Source organism: Solanum verrucosum, unplaced genomic scaffold (assembly GCF_900185275.1).
Source record: "Solanum verrucosum unplaced genomic scaffold, falcon-dt-bn FXZP01000134.1, whole genome shotgun sequence".
NCBI lineage: Eukaryota > Viridiplantae > Streptophyta > Magnoliopsida > Solanales > Solanaceae > Solanum > Solanum verrucosum.
The window spans coordinates 1,145,059-1,155,684 of record NW_026020833.1 but is presented as its reverse complement, the minus strand read 5'-3'; the positions used below and the strand labels follow the sequence as shown (position 1 = coordinate 1,155,684).

The 10,626-nt window shown below is 40.6% G+C and overlaps 2 protein-coding genes across 2 annotated transcripts; both read right to left on the bottom strand.

Annotated features, from left to right (window-relative positions):
* Positions 1–228: 228 nt before the first annotated feature.
* Positions 229–2,106, bottom strand: LOC125813532 (uncharacterized). Its single transcript, XM_049493021.1, has 2 exons — positions 1,873–2,106; positions 229–1,407 (listed from the first exon to the last, which is right to left on the bottom strand). Exons 1-2 carry the CDS (start codon positions 2,104–2,106, stop codon positions 229–231), a joined length of 1,413 nt encoding a protein of 470 aa, XP_049348978.1.
* Positions 2,107–8,993: 6,887 nt separating this feature from the next.
* Positions 8,994–10,340, bottom strand: LOC125813531 (uncharacterized). The gene has a single exon (XM_049493019.1). It carries the CDS (start codon positions 10,338–10,340, stop codon positions 8,994–8,996), a length of 1,347 nt encoding a protein of 448 aa, XP_049348976.1.
* Between the last annotated feature and the right edge of the window lie 286 nt (positions 10,341–10,626).

The following is a 10,626-nucleotide window of genomic DNA, read 5'->3' as shown; positions in this document are numbered from 1 at the left end:
AATAAGATCAGAAAAATAAATAATCCTTGGTCTACCAACAAATAAAGCGCAACCAAGGTAAGTGAGATGGCCCTCCTTCTGTCTGAAACTAGTGATCCTCTTGATCCTATCTCTAGTGCTGTTAAAGGAACTAGTATGGACCATGAAATGTCTTTTGTCAGTGTTAATAAGCTGGCCTGAGGTCTCTTCATAGACCTTCAAAGTTTGCATAATGAGTTGAAGAGTTTTCTATCTTCCTGAAGTGAAGAGTATGATGTCATTAGCAAAACTTAAGTGGTTCACTTGAGGGCCTCTTGGTTCCATGAATAATCCATAGTAATCTGGATTGTTGTGAAGGTTGTTCAAGGATCTGGACAGGACCTCTGCACCTAAAATAAATAGGGCCGGGGATAAAGGGTCACCTTGCTTGAGACCTCTGGTGGATTGAAAGAAACCATGTCTTTTGTCATTGGCAATAATAGAGTACCAATTGTTAGCCATGATCCTCCAAACCATATCAATAAAGACCTCATCAAACCCCATTATTCTCAGCACCAAACATATATATGACCAAGAGACCCTATCGTATGCTTTAGCCATGTCAAGTTTAATAATGACATTGCTCCCAATATTTGGTTTCTTAATCTGATGGATGATCTCTTGTGCCAACATAATATTTTCTAATATACTTCTGCCTTTGGCAAAACCAGACTGATTAAGAGAAATTAAATTAGGTAACATGGGACCAAGTCTAGAGCTCACTAGCTTAGATATGATCTTGCTAGTGAAATTGCTTAAACTGATGGGCCTGAACTCAGCAAGTTTGTTGGGATTGCTCACTTTAGGTAAAAGAACAATGCAAGAATGAGAGAAATATTTAGGAATCTCATGGCCACAGAAGAAAGCATGAATGACACTAAGGAAATCATGCTTAATAATCTGCCAACATTTCTGGAAAAAAAGGCCATTAATCCCATCCGGACCAGCTGCTGAATTAGGATTCATAGAGAAGACCACTTCCTTCAGTTCTTCCAGATCAGGCAAGGCAGTAAGATTATTGTTTTGTTCCTGGTTGACCATTCTGGGAATACAACTGATAGAATGCTCATTAATAGACTTGTCCACCCCTGTAAAAATACCTTGAAAATGGGCACTAGCAACCTTTGCAATGTTATCATCCCCCTGTATCCATTCCCCATCCTCCCTGAGAATTTTATGGATAAATAGTCTTCTTCTCCTTCCTCTTATCAGTGAATGGAAACACTTAGTGTTTGCATCCCCCTTTTTAAACCAGTGCAACTGAGTTTTTTGTTTTAAAATTGAATCCTCCAATTTTAGAAATCTGATGTACTCTGCATTAAGCTCATGTAGAGTAGTCCTGCAACTTGCATTGTGAGTATGAATGAGATTCTCTTCTGCAGCTATGACCTGTCTTCATATTCCTTGACTTTACAGAAAATATCCCCAAATTCCCTCCTAGACCAAGAGCTAAGAGTGCTGGACAACCTCTTCAACTTCTGATGAAATCTCCACATGTTGTTCCCCTCTATAGGTTTTTCCCAACAAGTTTTAACAGTATCAATAAAGTTGGGTTGTTCAGTCCAGCAGTTGAGGATTTTAAAATACTTGATATGATCTTCCACTCTAGCATTCATTTCCATCAGTAAGGGCAGTGGTCAGATCCTACAGAAGGTAAGTGAGTGATGGTGGTCTGTGGCATTTTTTCCAACCAAGTATCATTAACAAGGGCCTGTCCAATCTTTTTCCAGATTCGATGACTTATACCCCTTTTATTGGACCAAGTAAATTTATGTCCACTGAAACCCAGGTCTAGGAGTCCACAGGCTTCTATCACAACAATGAATTCTAAATCTTTCTCATGTTATAAGGTACCCCTCCCAACTTTTCTTCAATGGAAGTGATGACATTGTTATCACCTACTGAGCACCAGGGAATGGTGTTGTCAGCAGCATGATGCATCATTCTATCCCAAAGAGGTCTCCTGAGCTGATTCTTACACTTGGCATACACAAAGGTGATGGTGGAGTGGGTCTGGAGTTCATTATGGTCAATGTCACAAGTAATTTGTTGCTCATCTTCCTCAAGAACTACACAATCAATGTCCATGTTCCAAAAGAGCCAAATTTTGCCATTGCAATTACTCACAGCATATTACATAGCTAATTGGTTCTTAAAACTTTGAATGTGAGTAGTATCTGAGAAAGGTTTGAGGATAGCAATGATAGAGAGATGATGTATCTTCTTGAGCATTTTGAGTCTTTCAATTACACCTTGAGTGTTCATCCCTCTCACATTCCAAATGATTGTACTAATCATTGAGATGATCTGGAAGTTAACAACCTAGTGTTTGGTCTGCCTGCTGTGACAGAGTTGATATCTTGGACTTTGAATTTGAACCTATCATGATGAATTCCTTTGGGGGATAATCCCTGATTATTAGCAACCTGTTGAATTTCGTCTGCAAGGCCTTTGTCCGAGTGAGGGCTAAAAGCTCTAATCAGTAATTCACTAGTTTCATCATCTTCATCAGGGCCATTGAGTGATTGATTATCCACATCAAATTCATCTTCTGAATTATCAACAACATATTCATCAATGGTAGGACCTTTGTTCATTTGACACTTTTCAGGAATTTTATCTGGAGGGACATTAAGAGGGGGGTTCATGTATTGGGTTTGTAAAGGAGTAATGTCCATGCCCAACTGCTCATCAACCATAATAAACTTCTTGCAGCTTTCCCCACTCCCTTGTTGTTCTCATGTTGATCACTGCCTTGCTGCATGTTTTGTCTTTTTTTTGCAGCCTCTTTTTTTTTCTATGTTTGTTTTTGCTTTTGGGAGTGTTCCCCTGATTACTAGTACTAGCTTTAGCTCCAATATCCTTTGACATAGATCCTATATCTTGTTGTCCTGCAGCTCTTGCCATCCCTTGTTATTTTCAATATTAATCTGTGTTCTTGCCCCTGCATGATCCTGATGTTGTACCTGTTGCTGATCAAAATTAAGTTGCTGACTTGTAGTGGTAGCAGGAGTTCTAAGGTCTGAACTATGGTCAAAGTGTGTACCCTCATGCAAAACATGAGTCAAATTCCCCTATTTGGATCCCCTTTCCTGCATGTTAGTGTGTTTTTCCTGGCATCCCCCATCCATCCCTCCTTCAACTTCAGCAGCACCATCAAAATATGAAATGTTGGGGTCTGTGGGAATTGGGAGCATTGAGTCAATACACGTGGTCTTGTTGTTTACTTTGTTTCCTATTTGCTTGACTTGTGCTTTTTGGTTATGGTCTGCTTTAGACCTGCTTTGTGCTCCAATTGGTGTTATCCCATCACTACTGTTATGCTCCTGGATGTCTTCAGTATGTTTTTCCTGCATATTAAGGTTAGTAAAAGAATTATGATTAGAAGTGTTGACTGTACCTGACTGTTGAGCTGTGATTTGTGGTTGCTCTTTTGACATTTTGTTTTGTGGTGAGGTTGGTCTCCACACTATCTTTTGCATTTTCTCATCCTGTGATTTACTATTTCTTCTTCTTGACACTTGCCATTCTTCTTCCTTTTGCTGCTCAGGTTGCTGTGCATAATTCCCATCCTTGGTGTTTTGTTGGTGTTGTCCCTCTTGTTCGCTTGTCCTGATTTGCCGGAGATCTCCTCCTTGCTGACCTTGTTCACCTTTATTCATGTTTTTCATTTCTGCACCTAACTCTTTCCTCCTTTTGAAGTCCTCATCCCTTATTTTGAAATTACAATCACCTACCATGTGGCCTTGATGTTTGAAGTATTCACTGTAAGGGGGAACATTTTCATATTTAATAGGTTGCCATCTCCCTATAGTGAGATCTTCATCATCCAAACCAATCCAAACATGTCTAGGTCGAGCCTTTGTGAGGTCCACTTGGACTTTTACCTTGGCCATACTTGATAGTTCTTTTAATAGAGGTTGTATCTAAGTATAAAACCTTGCCCACAGACTCTAATAGAGGTGTGATGAATTCTTTCTTGAAGCAATGCCATGGTAATCCTAGCAGTAGTACCCATATATGGACAATGGGTGTTTCATCTTCAGGTCTAAAATTAGGAGTCCAAGTTTGTATTCTCATAAGTTTGCCCTCGATAGTCATTCTTTATTGTGTCCATACAGTGTTATAGTCCAATTCACTGTCTGAATCAATAAAAACATGCCTAGCATTATAGTGAGCAATATTGACCCCCCCATTCAGTTGAGTTTATAGGATGAAGCTTTTCCTTATGAGTTCTATTTTCGGCATGGTGGTTTTGAATTTACCTATAAGGGTATACTTATAGTCCACAACCAATTTGTTCATGAAGTTATCCATATCGTAAATCACTGCAGGTTGGCCTTGTTTGGTAGTATGTCTGGGGAACCAGCTCTATGGAGGTACCATGTGTAGCATGGATTTGTCTAAGTCTTGCAGCCAGCGTTTGTACCACTGTATAAGGAGTAGGTTCTGTATTCTGATCCTGTTTGGTTTACTGATTCTCATTGGTATTGCTGGGGACTTTGGATTGGTTGGGAGGATTATTTTGCTGACCTTTGTGATTGGAAATAGTGTATCTATGAAAATTATGGGAAATTTTAGAGAACTCCTTATGATAAGTATTGGGTTTAGAGTTCCCTCCATGATTAGATAGAGGAGATCGACCTTTGTTTTTCTCACTACTATGATTTCGTTCAACCTTCTTTTGGGATTCAATGTTCCCCCTGCCATGTTCCGGATCATTCAGCATACCATTCTTTTGTCCCTTTGCACTAGCCTTCACATGATCAGCACTACTACTCAAGCTTACAACATTTCTACTCAAGTTAGAGTGAGAAGACTTACCTTCTTGAGTGCCACCGTCAGTCGGATTTTTGCTTGATGCATTATTGTCTGCTGCCTGGTATTCCTATCTGTGACTATGATCAAATTCATTATTGTAGTTAGTGGTCTTACCTGGCTTTGTTGTCCTCCATTGCTTTGAATTGTGTCTGTTGGTTTGACTCCAAATGAGAAATGTGATGAGCGTTCCACTTTAATTACTTCCAAAGTTGTCGACTTTGTATTGCCATGTCGATCATTTTGGTCTTGACTTAGTCGTGTGTCTTCCAGCTTCAAATTCATGGTTAATTTATGTTTCTCCATTGATTGTAGGTCTTGTTTTTGACCATTAGGACCTGCATGATCTTGAGAATATGTCCCCTGCTGAGCTGCTTCACTTCCGCCATTGAGTTCTTCAACTTCAATGTGTTGATTGGTTGTAGAATTATCTAAGCTTGCCTGAATTGCTTCTTGGTGATGTTCTTGAGTTATATTAATGGATATGTTAGTAAGATGGACCTCTTCCTCTATCGAATAATTCTCAGTAGCACTGCCGCCGTCACTTTTCAATTTTTCAGCTATTTGCTCATCGAAATTCATGTTTCCGGTGATTGGACCGTTAATTTTACTTGAAATTGCAGTGAGATGTACCTCTTCACTAGGTGAGTAATCCCAGTGTTCAAATCGCCATGAAATTGGCGTGAAGGTGGACGAATCTGAAGGTGGCGCTCACGCGATATTTTGGAACTTTTCCAAGAATTCATCTCCTCAGTTCTCTCAATTGGGGAGGTGGAATCACACGATTTTTTAGTATGTTGTAGCCTTTGAGTAGGAGAATCATCCCCACTAAACATATTTTGATGAATCACCTTATCGCGATCTGGGGAAATAATTTTTTGAATCCTGTCCAACTCCCTCTCTGAAATCGCGATATGCATTGCTTCATTGTTTCGCGAATTCATGGAGTTGTAGGTTGAATTGGAAGGTGATTCCTGATGGTTTTTGTTCGTCTGCTCAAGGCGCCTCTGCTGGCCTTGGTCCGGCGGCCTGAAGAGGCCCATCGAAGGCTCACGTGCCATTCCGGCTGCTGAACTAGCCATTGGGGTTGTACCTGCTGTGTAAAATTAGAGAGAGTTCCGCGTAGAGAGAGAAAAAAATTGGGAAATGAGGAAGCGATGGGGTTTGTAGGTTTTTTTTTTTTTTTTTTATTTGAACGACCCTTGGGGGGGTCAGGGGCTTAGCAACACCCCCAGGCCTTAACATAAATAAAAAGCTCAAAAGAGCTCAAAAAAATATACAAAGAGGGGGACATAACCTAACTCCGATCCTATGGTGGGTCATAAGTTGACCTACCTACTAAGGTTAGTCAACTCATTCCCATACTATAAAGGAAAAACCTAGAGCTATGCACCTAAGGAGAGGACTCCTCTCAATACAACATTCTAGGAAAACATAAATAAGGGAGAATCCCCCCTTTACAAGGAAAGAATAAAAGAAACCTAATCAAGAAACTATTCTAACTTAAGGGGGCTTTTTAATTCTTTTAAGTTTCTTTCTTCTGAGAGTTTGAACTCCCATTTTCTCGAGAATATAGCTACCACGTGCTGCATGTGGCAATTGGTTGTAAGTTTAGTAATGTTGAGTGATGTCCTTTTTGTGACTTTGCTTGGACAGGAAGTCAGCAGTGCTGTTAGCCTCTCGATATATATGATTACATTGGAAGACTTCACATTGGCTAACAAGATTTTGAAGTTCCTGTACAAATTTTTGAATCCTCCAAGGGGGTGTAGAGGTTTGCAATATCCACCTAGTTAGAAGCTCGGAGTCTACTTCTAGAATAATTTTCTTGTATCCATGCTGAATGCACCATTTTAACCCATAATTGGCAGCTTGAATTTCTGCCTGATTATTGGTCCCTTCACCAAGAGGTAAGGCAAATGCATAAGTGATCTTTCCTTGTTCATCTCGTAGAATGCCTCCCCCTCCTATCTTCCCGGGGTTTTGTAAAGCACTACCATCTGTGTTAAGCTTGTAGCTGTTAGGAGGAGGTGTTTTCCAGATCACAGAAGTAACTTTAACATCATGTTTGCAGCTCGCGATCAGGTCCACTACTTCTGTCCACTGTGCAGGCCAGCAGATGTAAGGAAAAACAGTGTTGAGCAGGTGGAGGATATCTTTGAGGATCATGTACTTGACTCTTCTGCTGCTGGATTTTTCCCCCCATATTTAGCCGAGCATCGATTCTTCCACAGGTTCCAGCAGACCACAATGGGAAGAGTTTCGATGAGAGTTTTGTGGGCTTCATTCTTTCCTTGGATATCATTCCATCTCAAGATATGATTACTCAAAGAGGACTGCTGGAAAGTAACCCCCATTGGACTCAAAAAGGATGTCCAGATATGAGTTGCAAATGGTCCTTGATTGAAGATATGGTCCACTTCATCCCATCCTTTTTGGATACAACAATAGCACCTCACTGGCTCCACTCCGAAAGTAGCCAATTTTTCGTTAGTTGGTAGTTTATATCTAAGTGCTCTCCAAACGAGAAAAGACATCTTGAAGGGGATATTCTTATGCCAAATCTGTGAATTACTCACTGCATTACTCTTCCTGCGTCTGCATATTTTCCATGCTGAGGCACAAGAAAAATTCCCAGAGTCGTTTGGATTCCAGACTGCCGTGTCTTTATCTCCTTGTTGGTATTGAAATTTAGTGCTCAATATGTGGGGGATGAGCAGTGGTGGAACCTGCTGTCGCAGCTTTCTTTCATTCCATTCCCCGTTGACTAGAAAGTGGGCAATCGTAGCATTATTGCGGCTGGAAATGCTGGTGGTGTACTTAGCAAGAGCACTCATTCCTAGCCAGTCATCCCTCCAAAAGGAACAACTTCCAGACCTAATCTTCCATGTAATATGATCCTCTACTTTGTCTTTATTCTTCGTCATATATCTCCACACTAAGGACTGACCAGTGTCCACTTTCTTTGCAACTGGATTGGCTCGCTGACAGTATTTGGACCTGAGGAATTGACCCCATAGAGAGTCTTTAGCTCTAAAGTTCCACCACTGTTTATACTGCAGAGAAGTGCAGATATCTGTGAGTCTTCTGAGCCCCACCCCTCCTTCATCATAAGGTAGGCTCATGGTTTCGAGTGATGCCCAATGGTATTTCCTATGGTCTTGATCTCTTCCCCAGAAAAAATCAGCAATAATAGACTCAATGTATTTAATAGTAGTACTGGGAGGTGAGATTGCAGCCATAGTGTGAATAGGAATGGATTGTAATGCATGCTTGACAAAAGTGATTTTGCCTCCGAAACTTAATATCCTTGCCTGCCATCCACAAATCTTCTTGGACACTTTCTCAACAAGTTGTGAATAATAAATGATCCTTTGTCTACCAATGTATAATGGACAGCCTAGGTAAGTGATTGGACTGTCCTTCTGTGTAAAACCAGTGACCTGCTGTATGTTGTTGATGATATCTTGAGGAGTGTTTGAGGGGACCATAAAATGTCTCTTCTCTTTGTTGATAAGTTGATCCGAAGTGTGTTCATATTCCTCCAAATTGGCCATGATGAGTCTCATAGAGTCTGTGTCTGAAGAAGTAAATATAATCACATCGTCGGCAAAACTTAGATGGTTAATCTGGGGGCCTTTGGGATCCATGTTAAATCCTCTATACATAGGATTCTGCAGAGTGTTGTTAAGCATTCTTGATAAAACCTCCGCACCTAAAATAAATAGGGCCGGAGAAAGAGGATCACCTTGTTTGAGACCTCGAGTTGAGTGGAAAAAACCATGTCTATGGCCATTAATAATGATTGAGTACCAATTGTTACTCATGGTTCTCCACACTAGATCAATGAAAAATTCCCCAAAACCCAATCTCCTTAATACCAAGCAAGTAAAGGACCAAGAAACTCTGTCATAGGCTTTGGTCATGTCTAGTTTGATTACCACATTGTCTCCTTCTTAAGGCCTCTTGATGTCATGTGTGATCTCTTGTGCAAGCATAATACTTTCTTTGATGCTTCTCCCTCTCACAAATCCGGATTGATTGTCTGATATGAGCAGGGGAATGATATCAGCTAGCCTCATGCTTAGAAGTTTGGAAATGATCTTATTTGAGAAGTTACTGAGACTAATAGGCCTGAGGTCAGAAAAATTGCTAGGCTACTCCTTTTTGGGAAGCAAAACCAAACATGCATGAGACATAAACTTGGGCATAATGTGACCACAAAAAAAGTGTTGTACAACAGCTAGCAGATCCTCTTTAATTATGTTCCAGCATGCTTGGTAAAATTTACCACCAATACCATCAGGGCCAGGTGCTGAGTTTGGATTCATGGCAAACACCACCTGCTTTAGTTCCTCCAAAGTAGGCATTTCCTGCAGTTTCTGGTTCTGCTCAGGCGTGACTAGAGTAGGCAAATATTGAAGGATTCTTCCATCTATTCTGCGATTGTGACCAGTAAACATTTCCTGGAAGTAATCACAGGTTGCTTGTGCTATCTGCTCATCCCCTTGAACCCACACATCATTCCCTGTACAGATTTTATGTATAAAGAGTCTTCTTCTTCGACCCCTCATCAAAGCGTGAAAATATTTGGTGTTGGCATCTCCTTCCTTAAACCATTGGAGTTGAGTCTTTTGTTTAAGGATGGATTCCTCCAACTTCAAATATCTAATATAATTGGCATTCATGAGATGTAGTTGTTGTCTCAGTGCTTCAGTGTTATGTGTAAGCAGTTCCTCCTCAGCCTTCTTGATAGTTTCTTCAAATTCTTTCACTTTGGCATAAATATCTCCATATTCATTCTTTGACCAGTTGCTAAGAGTGTGTGTTAGCCTCTTCATTTTCTGATGAAGTTGCCACATAGGATCACCTGTGACATCCGTATCCCAACACTTTCGAGCCGTCTCCATAAAATTAACATTATCCACCCAGCAATGAAGGAACTTGAAATATTTGATGTGATTCTCATTTTTCCTAACCAATTCCATCAAAAGAGGGTTGTGATCAGATCCAACTGAGGATAGATGTTCAATAGTAGTTTGTGGCATGATCTCTAGCCACTTGTCATTGACCATGGACCTGTCCAACCTCTTCCAAACTCTAGCTTGTGCAGTCCTTTGGTTACACCAAGTGAAAGGTATACCTGTAAAGCCCAGATCAGTAAGGCCACAGGCTTCAATCACACCTATAAACTCAAAGCTCTTATTCATGTTGTAAGGCATTCCCCCAAGCTTTTCCTCTATATTGGTGATAACATTGAAGTCTCCAATGGTACACCAAGGTATGTCCAAGCTAGCATACTGTAGTAGACTATCCCACAAAGGTCTTCTCATATGTTCCTTACACTTAGCATAAATGAAGGACACCATGAAACCTTCAGTAAGATCAGAATGCTTGAAGTCTCCTGTGATATGTTGCTCACTATTTTCACGAATATTACCAGTGATTGCGTTAGACCAAAAAAGCCAAATTTTTCCATTAGAGTTACTAACTGCATGTTCCATTTGAAGATGGATTCTCACAGTGTTAAGATGGGAGTTATCTGCAAAGGGCTCAAGTACAACAATCATGTCTAACTGGTGCATTTTCTTGAGTGTTAGTAGTCTCTCCATAGAACCTTGGGTATTGATACTCCTAGCATTCCAACAAAGGGCCTTAATCATCAAAAACCTTTAGATTTGGACCTTGTGATGGGCCTGCTAGCAGTGGCAGAGATACTGGTGGTAGCCGGCTGTTTGGTGTTTCTGTTTTGCTTCCTCCCTCTGGGAGACAATCCTTGCTGCTCAGTGA